The sequence below is a fragment of the Pyrgilauda ruficollis genome, unplaced genomic scaffold (assembly GCF_017590135.1).
Source record: "Pyrgilauda ruficollis isolate IOZ18807 unplaced genomic scaffold, ASM1759013v1 scaffold14, whole genome shotgun sequence".
Lineage (NCBI taxonomy): Eukaryota > Metazoa > Chordata > Aves > Passeriformes > Passeridae > Pyrgilauda > Pyrgilauda ruficollis.
Genome location: NW_024512543.1, coordinates 4,714,243 through 4,732,183, shown reverse-complemented (window position 1 = coordinate 4,732,183; position 17,941 = coordinate 4,714,243). Strand labels below are relative to the sequence as shown.

General features: G+C 40.5%; 1 protein-coding gene across 13 annotated transcripts in view; it reads right to left on the bottom strand.

Annotated features, from left to right (window-relative positions):
• SMOC1 (SPARC related modular calcium binding 1) overlaps positions 1-17,941 on the bottom strand; it is a 170,647-nt gene that overhangs the window by 61,573 nt on the left and 91,133 nt on the right. For all 13 annotated transcript variants that reach the window (XM_041459777.1, XM_041459781.1, XM_041459779.1 and 10 more), the window contains 2 exons: positions 7,908-8,007; positions 5,381-5,428 (listed from right to left, as the gene is read on the bottom strand). In XM_041459777.1, the coding sequence (XP_041315711.1) occupies positions 5,381-5,428; positions 7,908-8,007 (148 nt within the window). The remainder of the gene's footprint in view (positions 1-5,380; positions 5,429-7,907; positions 8,008-17,941) is intronic.

The window sequence follows — 17,941 nt, the reverse complement described above, 5'->3', positions numbered from 1 at the left end:
ATACACCCAGCTCTATCCACAAGCATCAAATTGTTCGTGCACATTTTCAGCACACTTGTATCTTTTACCCATGAAAGACCTGAAAAACACATCAGTCCTGGTCTAGGAACATCACATGATGAAGTTAAACAGTTCAGAAAATGATACTTGCATGAAAATTCTTCATCTGGGTTTCTAAATTAGTATATATTTTTTTATTTAAATATATACACTAAACATAAGGGATCCAGATGAATTATTTGGGTAGCTCTGCAGACTTGCTACCTGCTGATGTTCTGCAAGAAATTAAACATAAGATGGTGTTCACCAACTAGAACCATCACTTGACTTCATACTGCCTCAGTAAACTTGTATTCACTTCATCTTACTGATGAAGGCCACACAATATTTCTCTTTCTTTGCTGTATTCTCCACTAACTGCTAAAGACACCAAAGCATTTTCTCAGTGTTTATGAGGCTGGAGACACAGCTGAAGCTCGATTTGTGTAACAGCACAGTTGTGTTTCAATACATAATACTGAGTTGAATCCAGAAAGATCTGGAGAAGGTGAAGACCAAAGTCCCAGTCTGGTATTTTAGTCACATTTCAATTTGACAGTTTTTGTCAAGGTATTATCTGTCTTCTGTGAGACATCCTGTTGAGACCATGTGCTCCTCTCCCTGCAAGCTGAGGGCAGGTGAGTTAGGGCAAGCTGCACCTGACTTCTTACCACCAGCAGACAGAGCTTCCAGGTCCCCAGGTACAAGTGGCTCCACTTATTTTCCTCAAGTCTCCTTTGCCTGGGTTTGCCTGAGGAGAGTGTTCACCCTTTACCACTCAGCCTAATTACTGACTCACACTAATGGCTCATTACTGATTCAAATTGCTCAGTCTGTTGGCTGCATAAGTGGGCCATTAGCATTTTCTAGAGGTAAGACTCTTGGAAAAAAGCACCAAAAAAGCCACAGAACGGGCCAACTTGCCCACAATTGCAGCCCAGTATTTTCCTGCCAACAAAGCCTGCCTTTAAACTAATTTCTGACAGTTAAACCCACAAAAAGGAACCCAATTCTACATGTTTAATTGGCAGGGATTTCAAGTTGCTCATCTTAGGTTTCTCAGCAGGAATTTCAAGTTGTTCATCTTAGTTTTCATAAACTGTTTCAGTGTTTTCTTGCATGCTGCAAAACTCACAGAGAAAAAGCTTTTTGCAGCTCCATACCAGAGTCATGTCTACACGTAAGATAGTGAGTGTACAACAAGCTCAGCCTGGGCTTTGCTCTTCTGCATTACGTTTCACCAACAACTGTTCAGGCAATTGCACATGCTATTGTCAGCTTTTGCAATAGGGAAACAAGACAAGTCAAAACAGGTCTGGAACATTTTGCACTGTTAAAGACTTTATACAAGACAAAGGGAGTTCATATCACTCAAGACTCTTCATGACTGACACTGAAAGGTACTCCAGCCCAAATTTACCCTGCAGTTGCATCACTTTAAATCCCACATTACTGGGATCCATCCTTTTCCATTTACTTCATTCAGATGGTTTAAAAATGGTACCATACAGTGTCCAGAACAGTAAACTACCACTAATGAGCCAGTATCCCCACTTCAATATATTTCCTCTTCACTCATTTTTAATTTTCTGTTTCCAGTTTTAAGAAGGAAGACCAGGTGAATTTACAGAGATAAGCAGTTACATGGTTGTTTTTCACATCCCTCTGATTCCTAACCAGACTACTTTTAAAACCTTCTTGGTGACTGTAAAAAAACACTACTTCTAATTGCAATACGCTAAATCTGAGCTAAAACCTCAACACTTCCCAGATAAAGAAAATAGAACTTTATTTTTTTTCCATGTTTACTTCTTTTGTCTCAAAGTATGGCACAATGTCCCTGTGGCTGGAAAGGAATGCTCTGCATTCTTTAGGCAGGGAAGAAATCCAGTAAGGTTGGCTCCAAGGATGCCTTTCACTGCTTCTTAAAACATTAACAACGTCCTAGTGGGAGAGACTGGGGAGATCCAGACCTCTAGAGGACAGCGTGCATTTTCCTAGTGCCTCAGGACCACCAAACTAAGCAGCAACTGGAGCAAATTAATGCAAGAAGCTCCTTATGAGAAAGGACTGTACAAAGAGCAAAAGAAATCTGCAGGTTCTGGATATCCTAATCTCACAGAAGAGCAATTACATTTCTTTGGAATTTTTTCTTCACTTCTGGGAAAAATTCAGCACAAAAAGGACATTGGCAAGTGTCTGAGCTGCAAAGTCACAAAGCAAGCATGCCCTGGAGGGCCTGGGTTTCCATTCCACCTCATGCAAACACACTTCCATCTCCTCAGGCCCAGGTCTGCTCTGCCTCCCAGCAACTGAACACTTCTCAGGCACAGAACAAATCAATATGGCCTATTTTAAAGTTTTAGCTTTGGTGCCAATTTAATTTGATTTAAATTACCTTATGGGGCATTTAAATTGTATGATTTAAATTACCTTATGGGGCATTTAAATTGTATGATTAACTGGCATTGCATCATACAGCAATAGCAGCAATGTAAATATGGATAACCAGAGCACGGAATTTAGAAATAAGCACCACCTCTTGCCAGCATGCTTACTTGTTCTCTGTAGAAAGCTCCACAGAACCACTTTCTGGAACTACATGCCAAGCCACATGAACATAAAGCCATTTTGTTTTCTTCCTATCAGTAATGAGAGAGCCTGTGAGCGGAATCATGTGCTACCTCATATCTTCCGGTACTCCAACATACCTACTGAGCCCCAGAAATTAGAGCTCAACAGGAAGGAAAAGAGGGCAAAAGATCTGGAGAAAGAGTTATTACCAATAACCAGCCTTTTTCTCCTTCCAACATTAATTTGCTTCTTCTAAAGGAGAGCTAATATGCTAGTAAAGTCTTCATTTATTAGCCAGCAGCATAAGCCTACCCATCCACACTGTTTCTAAGGCAGAGCAGCCTCCACCCTTTTGCCCTGAAGACTTGAAAGGCATGGAGTTTATTAGCTCATATTTTACATTCCTGCATGAATGAGAAAAAATAAATCACTTTTGAAAGTCTTAGCTATTCTTTGTCTTCCTCAGAGTACCTATTCTGTGCCAGATATGCTCTTTGACTACAAGACCCTCACTCAGGGATGGAGAGAGAGGGGAGTCTGCTGTGCAACAGGAAAATTCCAAAAGCTCCCAAATCAGATGGCAGTTGCCCAAAGAAATATCAGAAGTTTCCAGGCTGTGCTGCTGCAACAGAAGAGTCATCACTGACCCAGTTCCTGCTGGGCCTCTCTTCATTCTGCCCCTTTTGTCACCTTGCAAAGGGTAATCTTTGCAGCAAGTGTCTGAACACTCAGCTAGAACAAATGGTTATGTGCATGCTGGCTTGCCATCAGTATTCAGAGAAGCCAGACTTGCAGCAACCACCTTACTTCAAGAAAGCCAGGCTGTTCTTGATTCCAGCTTCCTTCCAACAGGACCTGACACAGGAATTTTGAATCAAGGTAACTTAAGGCAAGGAAAAAAAAACTGATAAGAAGGATGAATTCATTTTTAGATTAGTCATTTTCACCACAAGATGAAAAAGTAATGCTATGTCCATCAAATTTTAAACCAAATTATTACAGCTTCTAAAAGCCCTCTTGATTTTCAAAGACCCATTAAATAGCTGTTCGTAAGTATTTTTCTAACATGATGGAATAGGGCCAGACTTGCTTATGTGTGGGTTTCTAGCAGATATGAACAGATTCAGAACTGCAGGAGACAAAGTTTACATGACTGCTTGAAGCGTTCTGGCCCAAAGGGAAACGCTTCCCCTTTGACAGCTACTGCACAGGACGTTTCTGCAGCCACATGACCAAGCATACCATCCTTGAAACAGGATGCCACAGGCAGCACCAAGGAGAATCAATTTATATTACAAATTTTAAATTAGTTCATACCATTTACAGTTTTCTTTTTGCATGTTCCAACCCCTCAATTAATAAAGGGAGTGCGGAAGAAAAAACAATTTCAGATGTTTTCCTCTTTTGCTCCTGTTTCTCATGAAATCCAATGTCAGCTGCTTTCAATTCTAGAACAGACGAGGACTACCCAGGTAAAAAGCCTACAAATAACTCCAAAATAATGCAGATTTCAAGAGCTATTTGATTTGCTTGTACTTCAGGCTAGACTGGCAATGATTGCATTAACAGAATTATAACCATGTGTTCAGGTGCCAATTACACATTAATGCATAATTACAGGTTTAAAGAGACATATCCTTACTTAAAATAAGAAACAGGCTTCAGTATTCAGTCTCAGCTAAGTAGTTTTCCTTGCATATTTCTTCTCCTTACCTTAAGCTATTATATACAAGCGATAGGCAGCAGAGCAGATATGCTCAAAATAGATCTCTGAATCCCCATTAAGTGCTTTCAGGACCTGATTGACATTCCCAGCATGGAAGATGTCCCTCAAAGTATTGGCACCAAAGTCAGTGTTTTCCTTCATTCTGAAGTGTCAGGAATAACTTGTTTAGAGAGTCAGCACTAAAAATCCTGCTCTGGTTATCAAAACAGGAACTTCTCCCAGGAAAAAGCATTCATCCTCACCAGCAGAAGTGAGGATGCATTCAGCACAGCTTTCCTGGAGTACAGAGACAAAGTCAAAGTTGACTCTCCTCCACTGGGGCTAGGGGGGGGAAAAGGCTGAAAATTAGGGTGTGGAAAAGGCCTAAAGACATATTTGAGTGCTCCTCAATACTTCAGTGATCAGCCCTCCCAAAACCATTGCAGCAAACGCAAACCAGAGGACACAGGGAAGAGCTATGAATACTCACAGGAGAAGAACAATGACCCATCTAATGCCTTGATCAGGAAGGGCAAGGACTGAAGACAGGAGTGTAAAGAAGGAGAATCAATGCCTGTGAGGTTTCCAGGCACTGATAAGGTTTAATTCAGCACTGCTCCAACTGGCCAGAGAGTTTTATGCACTGTTAAAAAACCCAACTTTCAACGCATACAAAGCCACAACCATGACATTGGCACTCATGTTTCCCAGAATACAGATCATACTGACAGCCTTCCTAATCTCTAGGGATTTTACTGAGAAATGCTCAGTATGTTACTTCAAGGTGAACAAGCAGAGGTTATTCTGGACCATCCACTCCTTTGGGAAGCTCAGATTTTTTGTACTTCAACTCAGCTGAGAAGCACAGAGCAGAGAACACCCTTTTCTACTCCACAGGGAGCAGAACAGTCATCTTATTCCTCCTCCTGAAAGGGGAGCTCTAGTGGCATATCCACCCCTGCACCTTGGAGCTGGTGAGGAACCCATGTTCTGAGCTATCTTAAGGGACTTGGCTGGGCAGCTGCTGTTACAAAAGTTGGTGAAGCACAGGACTCCACTCACCTTTCCTTCCCGAATTACCCTGGCTCGATGGTTTATCAGTTACAGAACCTAAAGGGAGAAAAAAAAAAGAAGAAAAGACATCCATTTAGATGCTGCATGATCACACAGAGCATATGATGTCACAATAATACAGTCAATCTCTCAACCTATAAAGCATCTATTTTACTTGTCAACAGCTCCATTTAAGACTCAGAGAGCCTGTGGCTTCAACCAAATTGAAAAGTATAGGGAAGTTTTATGCATTAAGACATTAAATTGGGATAAGGGTAAACAAGAAGTCTTTAGTAGCTGGATCTAGTGATTTAAAAGACCTCAGCAGAGCATCATGTTAGTAAGAAACCTGGAATAAATCCAAAAGCAAGAAGGAAAGATCAGTAAGAGTCACTTCTTTCATTTGCAAATGTCAGGAAGAACAAATCAAAAGCAGATGGGGAGAGTGTGCAGGGAATGCAAGCACAGTATTCCAGAGGAAAGGGATTAAGTGGGACAATTTGCAGAAAATGGATTTCAACCAACCCCTGAACATCCCCAGCTGTTTGAAATGGGACACTGACTAAGATCCAGCATGTACTTGAACAGAACACATCTTGGGTTGTTTACTATAACTAGGATCTTTATGTAGTATGTATGATTCTATGCTTGGTTCTGCACTCTGCTTTAGTGCTTCATCACAGTTTTCTATTAAAACTAGAACAGGTAATAAAAGCTTTTCAAATAAATCCATTACTGAAGTGTATAAAAATCTGTGACAAGCTTTTTTTTTCTTTTTTTTTTCTCTTTTTTTTAATAGCTTTATTCACAGGAAACTGATTCTTCCATGCACCATTACTAAACAATTCCAATGATTACTGAACATTTAGGAAACATGGATCAAAAATCAGCTTTAAAGGAGGTAGCTCTGACAGCCCCAAGAATCTGATCAAGACAAACTCTGAAAAATTATTGCCTGGACACTTTCACTTGCAAATCAGTTCATCACAGATCTACTGCTGAATTACAAGTAGATTACAAGTTGTAAGCACAAATGCAGTATTAGTCATCAGATGTCTAACATCTGTGTCCTACAGTACAACATGACTTTACTTTTCTGCAACATGATAAGCAGCACAAGACTAACGGAATAGATCAGTAAAAGTCCAAAACATGCCCTACCAAAATGTTATACTGGAAGTGGTGTCATAATGTCATATTCTAAAGGTTTAAGCCAAATTATTGTAGGATTGCACCTTACACTAATAAAATAGGGTCTTAATTTTTTTCTTTCCACATGCCTGTGAAAAACCAAGCATCTCCTCAAGGTACATTGGGTCACTGGTTCTCAGACAGCTCTCCCACTCAACTCAAACCCTTATGCAAGTCACTTATTACCACAAGTAATAAGTGCAAGTTTGCTTATTACCACAGAACACCCTACAGCCAAGAGGACACCGTATAAGGTGAGGAAAAAATCAAAATCCCAAAGGTTTGACTGCCGTCATGCTCCAACCTAAAGGGCAAATGCTGCAAGGTGTGAGAGAACTATACTAAAACCCCCTGAGGTGCAGATTGTAGAGCATGAAGCCACGTGGCAACACCAAACGTTGTAACACACTCCTATGCTTACTGCCTTTTCCTTCTTCTTTAATTTTTTGGGGGGGGGGGGGGGAGACAGGAAAGTGAGAAGGGCAGCACAATTCCAGTGCTGTCCTTCAATTCTCCCCAAAGTCCAGAACAACCCTGTCTATGTTTACTGTGGTGTTGTCACAGCAGGACTGTTCACAACAGCTCACAAAACTAGACCACTATTGATCAGGGCCATATGAAAATCTGGAGCCCAACCTCATTCCACATGAGCCATGGACTACCATATCAAATGGTGTGGAGGAGAAAGAAAAACCTTACTCTTTTTTAAAGAAACGTATGGTTTTGGTCTCAATAAACTGCTGGGCAACAAAGTAATGTCAGGCTCAGTGCCCAGAAACACATCACTTAATAAACATGAGTAACAGCCTGGGTCTGGACCTCCCTCTTGTGAGCTGTGGCGCAAGCCCAGCGTTGTCCACACCATGACACAAACACAGGGATCCTAAACTAAGCAACGTGGCCAAAAGACCCAAATTCATTATAACAGCAGTACCCCAGAAACTGACAGTTTTGCACAGAACCACCTTCAGGAATTAACTGAAATCACTCTGTACAAAAAATTACTCCATGTTCCACAAAATACAGCCCAAGAACCATTTAATTATAATATAGCTCATGGAAAAAAGTTATCCCATCTGTTCAGCAAATCTTTAGTGTTGGTGTACACAGCAACACTGACTCTTGCCTTGGCTGCCACAGGTTGTCACCTTAGTGGTTTTTTCTTACTGAGCCTTGCAGAAGTGTCTGTATCCTAATTGCAGGGTGGACATGCCAGAGGCCAAAGTGCAGCATTAAGTGGGGTAAACTGGCCAAGTAACCTGGAAGACTGGGCCCTCAGAAGGATGCATTCACCCCAACCCTCTGGTTATAAAGTTAGTATTTGCTGAAGCCACTCCCACAGTACCTGAACATACAGGAGTTTTGTTCTGTACAGAAGAGCCGCTAATAGGCTTTCCATCAGGTGTCACACACCAGCAGTATCCAGTGTAGGTATGGCACTGCACCTGTTTAATAAAACAAAGAGCAGGCATTTCATTTCTCACTCTATAACCAACCACTTTATTATCATTCAGCATCTTATTGGAAGTCCCAACCCAGAGGCATCACAAACACATGCTCCAGAGCGACATGGTCTTACAGAAGACTACCTTTGATATCATTACCTTTTCTTCCCTCACCTTGCCCACACCCAAAGGAAGGTGATTTCTCCAACTCCTGTAGCTGAAATTCAGGAGGCAAAAGTTACAAGTAATCATCTGAGAACACTTTAGTTGGGAGATGCAGCAGTTGTGTCTCAGTTCATTCCACCCTCTGCTACATCACACTTACTATTTACTATTAAAAACTTGTCCCGCTGCATCCCAGCTGGGTTATGGAAAGGCCACCTTATCCCAAATTCCATAGCCACTCCTTGAGAGCAGAATCTGCAGGCATTTCAGAAGCATTTTGTTCAGTAACACAGCTAGAAAAGCACAATACAACTTGGTTAACAAACCTTCTCCAGTAGATTTAAGCTCTATTGTGTTACTATGTCGAACTACACAGATGGAGCAAGATCCAACATACTTGCTCCTCACATATTGACATGGACAGAAGAACATTTGATGAAGGGTCTAGTGAGTCAAAGGTACACAGTATAAAATTAATCCTGATTGACTTTAAAGCTCTACTTCTGAACTGAACATCTAGAGCTGCCCAGTTCCTTCCTTCACCACACAAAGACACCAGAATTACCAATTCAGATACAGAACCTCTCAAGTAAGAATAAATAAGTTCTGATCTAGCAGACTGCTCTTAGTAACATCTATGTAGATATTAATTCAGCACCACTAAAATTTCATTCAGCCTAACAAATCTAATGACAGCCTTTGCCTCAGCTTCCAGAGTAGCCAGCAACTGGATGAAATTCAGAATGCCTTTGACATCTTTGAGATAAAAGTAAACTATCATTGTACAGGCATCTGTGTAAACACTAACCAGTCCCAAAATTCTTTCTAACCAGCATACTTTCAGATGGAGTTAAATGTGCACATCAATACCTTGAAATAGTATAGAAGAGCATCCTGTTACTATAACCTAGAGATGGCTCCTTCAATACATTTCAGAAAAAAAGCCATTAAATGAGACCATTTCAGAAGCTGCCTTTTTATTTTACATGTAAAATGAATCCTGTCCGTTCTCTCTTTTTCCAAACAAGTTCATTGAAACCAATTTCCAATTCCAGTCCTCTTCACACAGAAGAGAAAAGTGATGGGGTGTTTGTGCTGGTCCCCTCATTAGGGATCCTTCAGAGCAAAACCAGTCATTCCCCCTCTCTGACAGCTGGCTTCAATGCCCTAAGGTAGCAAAGTTTGTTCAGAGACTTAATGACAGTTTTTTTTAAAGGCTTTGAATATCACATAAAACATGATCTAAGAGCAATTATAACACAGTATGTCGTGTTTATCTTGGGTTTTACTTGTTTATCTTGGGTTTTACTAAAGTGCAAATCAATCATTTTGCCTCAAGCATTTACTTTTAGTAGCCAAAATCAACAGTCATCTCATGTACCCATGTTACTGCAGTCACTGTCACTGCTATTTGCAGATTAATTTTTCCTCTCTCAATATATCACAATATTGATTCCAAATTACTCAAAAGCATTATGACTATAATAAGCAATAATCAAGTTAGGAAATATTTGTTATTGCTCAATGAAATCAACTGAACAGTCAAAACAAATGTGATGGATCTGCTCGGGTTTGTGTTTAGAGTTTATCTTTGCTGATCACACACACAAAAGACTGCATTCCCAACAGCACAAGAAGCTGTCTTTACATTGCATTAATTGTAAAATTCCTACCAAGGGATAGAGCTAAATGCCAGGATAGGGTCTCAAATTTTTAGGGCAAGACCATTCCATGTTAGATTATATAAAAAAATCCAGTGTACCCAGCATTTAAAAAACTCAAGTATTAGTCACTTGATAGTCCTTTAGCCAAGCCTTCAGAAAAACAAAGTACATGGCAGAGGAGTCCAGAAAAAATATATTGACACAAATTCGGGATAGATGCATTAACTAAGTATGTTATGTAACTCACCTCAGTGCAGACCTACGAATTACACACACTCATTTATGCAAGCCAAGCACATTACATCCATGAAAAAAGTGAAGTAATTTTGTAAATAACTAGGCTAAGAAATGCTAATCTTCCTTGGACTGGTATCCCATGACCTTCCCCACACCCCCCCCCCGCCCCCATGTTGCCATTAAGAAAAGAAAGAAATTGCCATTAAAAAAAGGGAAGAAAAAAAAATCTGAGACTGACAGCACTCAGCACTTTCACAACAACCACAACCATATGTTTTACTGCAGTACAAAAGGACTTCCCTTCTACAGATAACAGCTGCAATTAAAGCTCAGCCATTATCCCAAAGATAGCTACCCATGAAGAATGGGCACTGCAGAAATCTCCAGAATCAGTGCAGCTGTTTTTCCTGAATGTCCTCACACTGAGACCTTTCAGCATGATACCTGACCAGGTTTCAGCACAATTCAGGGTCATAACAGTGGCCTACAGCCTAGAGTTTGCAGCTTAAAGACTGGGAGGGAAAGTAAACTCTTCGTCACTTACGTAAGACTGGTATAACACTGAAAAAAGTGTAAAGGCAACAGCTGATCCAGTACCCTTTCTAAGCACTGTGTGTAAACAAACATAAAATGTCAACTATTTCAGAGCACCTCCGGCAGCAAATATCCAAAATTTGGGGGTTTACTTTAAAATTTTCCATTGATCTTACATTTGAGCTTTTATTTCTAAATAAATTTTCAATTGCCAACCCAAAATTCAACCTCATTCTCATCCTACTCCCAAAGTAGTGAGATTTTTAAACACTTATCATCAGGAAAGTAAGTATGCAATCATGACAGATGTTTACTGCACAGATCTAATCTTCAGTTATTGAGTTAATTTTGACTCTATCAAAATACATGTTAGAGAAAGTGTGTTTGACTTTTTTGGCTCTCAGTCTTCTAAAGCTAAGCACTGAGGCAGAGGAAATACAATCTTATATACTAAAATACAATCTTATACACTTAATAGACTTGATTTAACTGAGCTGCAGTGACAGAATGCCTGTTACTGCTGGAAAGGCACATGACAGAACCTGTCCAACAGCTGTATTCTAAGTTACATAATAGGAAATCAGATAAATAAAACCTGTATATCATCTGAGGTCTTCAACAGATTCTCCAATAACATCTACATATTAAAAAAAAATCCAATTGCATTTTAAAGCACTGCAAGCAGCCAAATCCCTGATCATGCAGAAGGACACTGTTCCTATTTTTCATGGAGAGATAGGTCATCTTACCTGTGTCTCAACTGAAGGATGAAAAGCATGAGGGACAAACCCAAGAAAAATTGCTCTATATCACCACTCCCCAAATTAAAAGTGTAGCAGCAGTTTCCCTATTCCACCCTGCCATTGCAATGTGTGAAATCAAACAGCTGCCAATATACTGGCCATATGATTAAACACCTGCTCTCAAAATTCCTTACAATATGTAAGCATTAAAAGAGTAGTCATTGGGTGATAACTCTGACTCTTAAGTTCCTCAGGGGGAAAAGAAACCTTTGGGTTTCTTCAATCTTTCTGAGATACTTTGGGTATCTCACTGGCAATGCCAGAACCTGATTCCCAAATAAAGCTTCTAAATAAGCAAGCTTCTAGACAAGCAAGCAGCATCCCTTTAGAACTATTTAACAAATGAGGATCATGGGGATGTTGCTCAGATAGAAACTGGAAGTGAGAAATTGTGTACACATATGATGGAGAGAACAGAGGCAAAGCAGCAAATCTGTGATGGCTGAAACCAGTTTCCATGGGGTCACAAGAAGAGGTAGTTTGCTGTAAGAGGCTTGAAGGAGCCTTGGACAAGCACTGGGCTGACAACAGGAGCACTCAGACTAGCCTCTCACTGCTGTTCAGATTTAAAATGTTTAGCAATCCATTCCTATCCCATCACAGATGGGATTTCCTGGCTCCTTCCACAGTGGAGGGCAGAGACGAGAAGGGAAGAACGTTCACTCTGTATTGAAAGCTATACTTCTATGAGAAAAGAAAAAACACATCCAGGTTTTGCATGGCACTGCTGAGGCTAAGGGCAGGCAGCAGAGCTACTGACTGCATTCACAGCACCAGGCAAGGCTCCAAATCCTGGCTGCATCCAGGTGCTCCTTGTAAACACTGTAAAAACAGCTAAATAAATAGCTCCAAGCCAGCAGGTCATCTAGTCAGACCCAGGGAGCAGAAGCCAGTGTGACACAGCAATACTTTAATCAAGTCTTTCCTTTGTTTAAGCCTCTGAGGCTCAGCTAGGTAAGTCCTCTGAACCCAAGTTAGTGGTACACAACTGCACACCGGCCTGATGGCTATTTATCTCAACCCTGCATGGTGATCCTCTGTTCTGGTTCACATGTCTTGCTGTAATGCTTAGACCCTGCATCTTGTTATACTTTTTGCTACATTAGGAGTCCGCTGATTATTGTCAGAAGCTGCCTTAACTTTATAGGTAATTTTAGGGGAGCTATGAATTAGTCTGCATCTTGTGTTTATGCCTCTTTGGGACTGCAGCCCCTTAAACAATTCTTGTCACTTTTTCTGTTCTCCACTCATATTTAATTCTTCACAAATGGTGTTGTGCAAATGTTCCCACCAGGGCTTTATGCAGCATCACCTCCCTCAAGCCTATGCACTACTCAAGAAATGCTTCCTCCATGGGAATTTCACTGTTCACATAACCAGGGAAAGAAATGATCTGAAGCAAAAGAATCTTAATCATGATCAAAGGCATCCCCATCACACATGCTGGCACATATGTTATTTTTAGTTCAATTCAGGAAAAGGGTCCTCAAGAGAGGCTTTCTGCTTCTGACACAGAATGTGACACTTTGAAGCTAAGAATGAACTTACATTGTCACCTCCCTTAAATATGTCCACTCTCTCTTTAAGAACCTGTTCCTTTGCTATCTCAACTGGTACTTCTTTGAAGAAATGCCATAAATAAGCAAAGTTTTTACCTCCTTACCCACTCATGGTTTATCTTTAGCATAACATACAAATGAGAAACACAATGAAAGCCACAGGAAGAAAGCAAGTGTTTAAGTAGCAAACCTCCAGAGCAGTACTCACAGAAAGCTACAGCTGCCATCTTCTATAGAAGAGATATATTTTAATTAAAAAAAAAAAAACAGAACTACCTGCCATTTAAAAATCAGACGCTTTACAAAGAATTTTTTTTTAATCTAGCAAGATAGACTGTGTTCTTCTGAAAGGAGAGGTGAATTCTTTGAGAGCTTAGTATTGCTGGAATCTGAACACTGAATAATGGAATAACAGACAGCATCCAGGGAATGAAGAACATGTCTACACAGTACCCTGCTGCATTAGGAAGTGAGTTTGTAATTCTGCCTAGCATCATGCTACACTAGCCAATACAGAGGAGCAGACTTGGATCATAATGTCACACTGAATGCTGAAAGGGTTCCCCACATCTTTAGAAAGGGCTGTTTGGGGAACCTGGGAGAAAACAGAACTTTTAATGTGCATTAGCATAGTGCAGAGAGAAACTACTGGTATGGACCGCAATACAGATCACTCTTTCCAAGCAGACTTATATGACAAGTTGTGGTAATGCTCTGGAAGCTATCTGATAATGCAGAACTGCTCTGATAGTCAGCCTAAGAGGGGCTGACTATCAGACCTATCATAAGACCACAGGTTTGACTGATGCCCTCACTTTAAAAAAAAAATCTCAGTACTACATCATAACTGCACCAGGAGACAGATTTTAAGAACCCTAAACTCAAAGAAATTTTCCAAGAAGATTTGCCCTCAGTTTTATGCAGACTTGTGAGCAAAAGAAACCACAACTAGACAGGGGAAGGTGGCAACAAACAGCAAGACATACCACAAAGTCCCACAAGACTACACCCCCAAGGCAGGATTAACATTATTCATGTTCATATTAATCTGTCTGAAACAGATCCCATTTAAAATCTCAGCAACCTTTTCTGAAAAACTGCTTGGGGAAAAACTATGAAGAATGCAAGTCTCCTTCAGCCCATGGCAACAAGCCCAATGGCACTAGGCAGCAAAAGAAAGTGCGCAGATTACCCACTAGTGCCTGTTGTTTACGAAGAACAGATCACAGCAGGTTAAGTGCAGCATGGAAAAGGAATGGCATTTATGGAAAATACAGCATACCAGCAAAAAGGCAAGAGTCTTGGGAACACAAACTGGTTTTAGTCATGGTTAGTTCTGCACAACAGTATGTGACCTCAGTTTTCTACAATTAATCAAATTACTCGTATCTAACAAACATTCTTATGTTGTGAATAACTCAAATTTTATCTGCCTGCTTATATTACTGTGGGCTAAGTGTAGAGAGATTTTGTTATAGGAAGTAATATTCCCCACACAGACTGAAATATAGAGACACAGCAAGTCCAGAGGAACTAATCAGGCCTGCTTCCCATTTACAGTCATCCCATGCCTGCAAGTGGCACCACTTCTTCATCCTGGAAATCCATGTCACATTTGTAGATGCTTAAGTAGCACTAAAAGGGATTTGATAAGATCTTTGCAATACATATACTCAACAATAAGGGAAGCAGCACACATGTTGCATAGACAGCCAGTGAATTGACAAGTGCCAGCTCCTCTTAATGCAGTACACAAACCCCATTATACCTAGTCATGCATAAGAAAACTGGAAAACTGATCAGCTGGGCAACAGAATTGATGGCAACACTGATTTTGGTCTAAATTTCACAGGCAATGAAAACCAGACAGATCATACAAGTGTTTTAAGACATGCACGATGTCTGTCTACAAAAGGGTTTAAACGCAAGCCAAACTAAGGTCTTTGCCTTTAGGCTCTTCTCCTTTTCACCCTTGTTGCCACATCTAACTATGGTAGATCTAGCCCTGCAGGGAAGCAGGAGGAAGTAAGGTGAGCATGGTCTTCCTCCTGCAGCCGCTGCCCACGTGGCGCACGCTCCCGCTCGCAGAGCGGCAGAGGAGCTGCGTTCTCATCAGCCCCTGCAGCCCCATGCACTCCACAGTGCATGCAGCCCCAAATTCAGCATCCAACTGGCTACAGCTCTGACAGCTGGAAAGGGCAAACTGGAGCTGTTCTCAGAGGAACAGCCCCACTTTCAGTGTTTACCCAGAGTGATTGCAGTTTAGTTTTAATCAAGATAATTATGATGAACTACAAAAGTAAAGTTCAATCTAGTTAAGGCCAAGCAGGTTTTCTGAACATAGTCACTACTATCAAATTCTCCCACATCTGTACTGCTCTTGTTTTTCAGTCCTACAAAAATTTCAAGAATTTCCAACAATTAATTAATTAGTTAAATTAAAAATCAGACTCTTGAAGTCTGATGGCAAGGACACTGATGTGGGCCTGAATACCTACTGTGTTCATTTGGCTCAGCAAGATGACCTGAAAGCAAGTCATCTACATCTTGAATGAGTGCTGTAACAATTCAGACATTTGATATTCTAAATATATGCCTGCATCTTTGACCAGAATTTTTCTTCTACATAAAACTCCCTTTCAGTAACAGTTACACAGAAAGGGGGAAGTTGTTGAAAAAGTCTCCCTAGCCAACTTTATATACCCTGAAACATGTGCATCTACTTAGACTCTCGTTGGGATGGGGATTCCATGTTGAAGAGCACAGTGAGTATTTTTCCTAGAAACTTCATTGAGAGATGCTGTTCTGTTGTAGATTTCCCATCTGAGATTTTGGAGTCTAGATGGAGCAACACTCTGTGTATTGAACCAACTAAGAATAAACTAACAACAGCCCAGAGCTGACTTCAGCAAGACCTCAGGGACTTCACAAGAACACAGCTTCCCTGTAGAGCAAAACCCAGGAGCTTCAATTCTCTACACAAGAGAAGCAGTATCAAAAATACCTCCACCAGATGAGATCTATTAATGAGTTGCTGGAAGCAAAACTGTTTAGAGTGTTCACCAAAATTCTAGTCTTTATACATCTTTTTTTAAATCAAAATTTAATTCCTTTTGACCAGAAGCTAAAGGAAATATTTGTCTCAAAAGCCTGTTGAAACTAGTTAGCTTTCTTGGACACTATTGTTCACTTAAATCTTACGCAGGGACGATTACCTTAAATGCTGCAATATAACTGATGAAGCTGGTTCATGAGGTATGTGGAACACAGGGTATTTTTATGAACCAAGGAATTATATGAATTTCAGTTAATTCCAGATACAAAGAGATCAGAGGCTTCCTTCATCTTGCCAGGTAAAACAAAAGCACTTTAGTGTTCACAGATAGAACTGAATGGAGGAAGAATGTAAAATATCACTTGGCTGCCAACTGACACCACACAATTTTTGTAAGCAGTTTCATGCTGCCCTTCAACTGGCAACCAACACTGGCTAAGGAATGTGCCAAGGAAAAGTCCAGCAACTTCTCCACAATCCAAACACTGGTACCAACCTTCAAAATAAACCTGCCTGAAACAAAGCTTTATCAACTATACTATCAGTCCAGCCTTATCTCTTATAAGGATAAAAATTTCACCTACTTTCCTCTCCAAGAGGTTGATGGACAGGCAACAGACATTTCAAAGTTTGCTTTCCTCCCCCTTTTTTCTTGAACTATGAAGTTTAACATGGAATACTTTGTTCCATGTTGGCCCACTGTGCTAGCTTTTATAAACATTAGCCTCCACTGCCAACAGAATTTGAGAAGCTCTACACAAAATCAAATTTCAACAATTGAAAGTGCATTTAAACTGCAAGAAACTGCAGCCATCTTCTCCTTTCCCAACCTTACCATGATGGTCCACACAGTACAGAAACAGAATGCTGCTCTAAAGAAGCATGCAGAGTTTGCAGGATGAATACAACTTTTTCTACATCATCATCAAAAAACAAAAACAAAACAAAAACACTCCCACACACCAGATAATGGGAGGGTAAGGCTGAGGAGGGGAATAAAATTTTTGGTGGGTTATCACAAAAAAAAAATCTTTCCTCTCCTATCCCCCCAGGCATCACAAAATGTTTGAACCAAATCCAAAGTTCTCTGCTGTTCTCATCTTTTTTAAGACAATATTGATTCTGTTTTGGACTTTCTTTTACCTTCAGAAGACCTTGCAAACAACCAATGTATCCTAAAATTTCTCCAAGAAAGAAGGTGCCTAGAGCAGTACGAAATGTATGGAAGGTTAGGCAAAAAACATTCTGTGATTTACCTAAACCCACAAAGTAGAAGTCACAGGGTTGCAGGTTTTTGGCTTTTTATATGCATGCAGAACTGAGCAGACAGCATGACACTGTGTCAGGAAACTGTGCATGAGCCATTTTTAACAGCCAGTTCAGTCAGCACTAGGACACTGCTCAATATGCTAGTGGTAACAGAACCAGGTATCTACCCTGCTCTGGCAAACTTCAGCAACTGAACAGTGAGGAATCAAAAACCCAAACAAAGCAGTCTCCTCTCCTCTCTGCCAGTCCTCCAAATCACTACAGGACATAGAGTACAAGAAGTAACCAGCAGAAGGAACAGGCTGAACAGACTGGTTTTTTCCCTGGGATAGATGAAGCAGAGGTAATAGCAGAATCCGCTGCATCCAGCCTGCTCTGTGTGTAAGCCACAGCTCTCTTTACAGCCCCTCTTCATGGAAAAATTGACCTCCCCTGCAACTGTTTTTCTGCCTATGCAATGCTGAAAATTAATGCCATTTTTTTCTGTATTACACTGGAGCTGGATGCTGTTGCATATGTGTATGTCTTTTAAGGTATTGTGACTGAATCAAAACTTCTGTTTGGTTAACAAAGTTCCCAGCTTTCAAATTTTTACCCAAGTAACTGGGTCAGATTGTGCAGCCATTCTGCTATCATCACTTGGCTCAT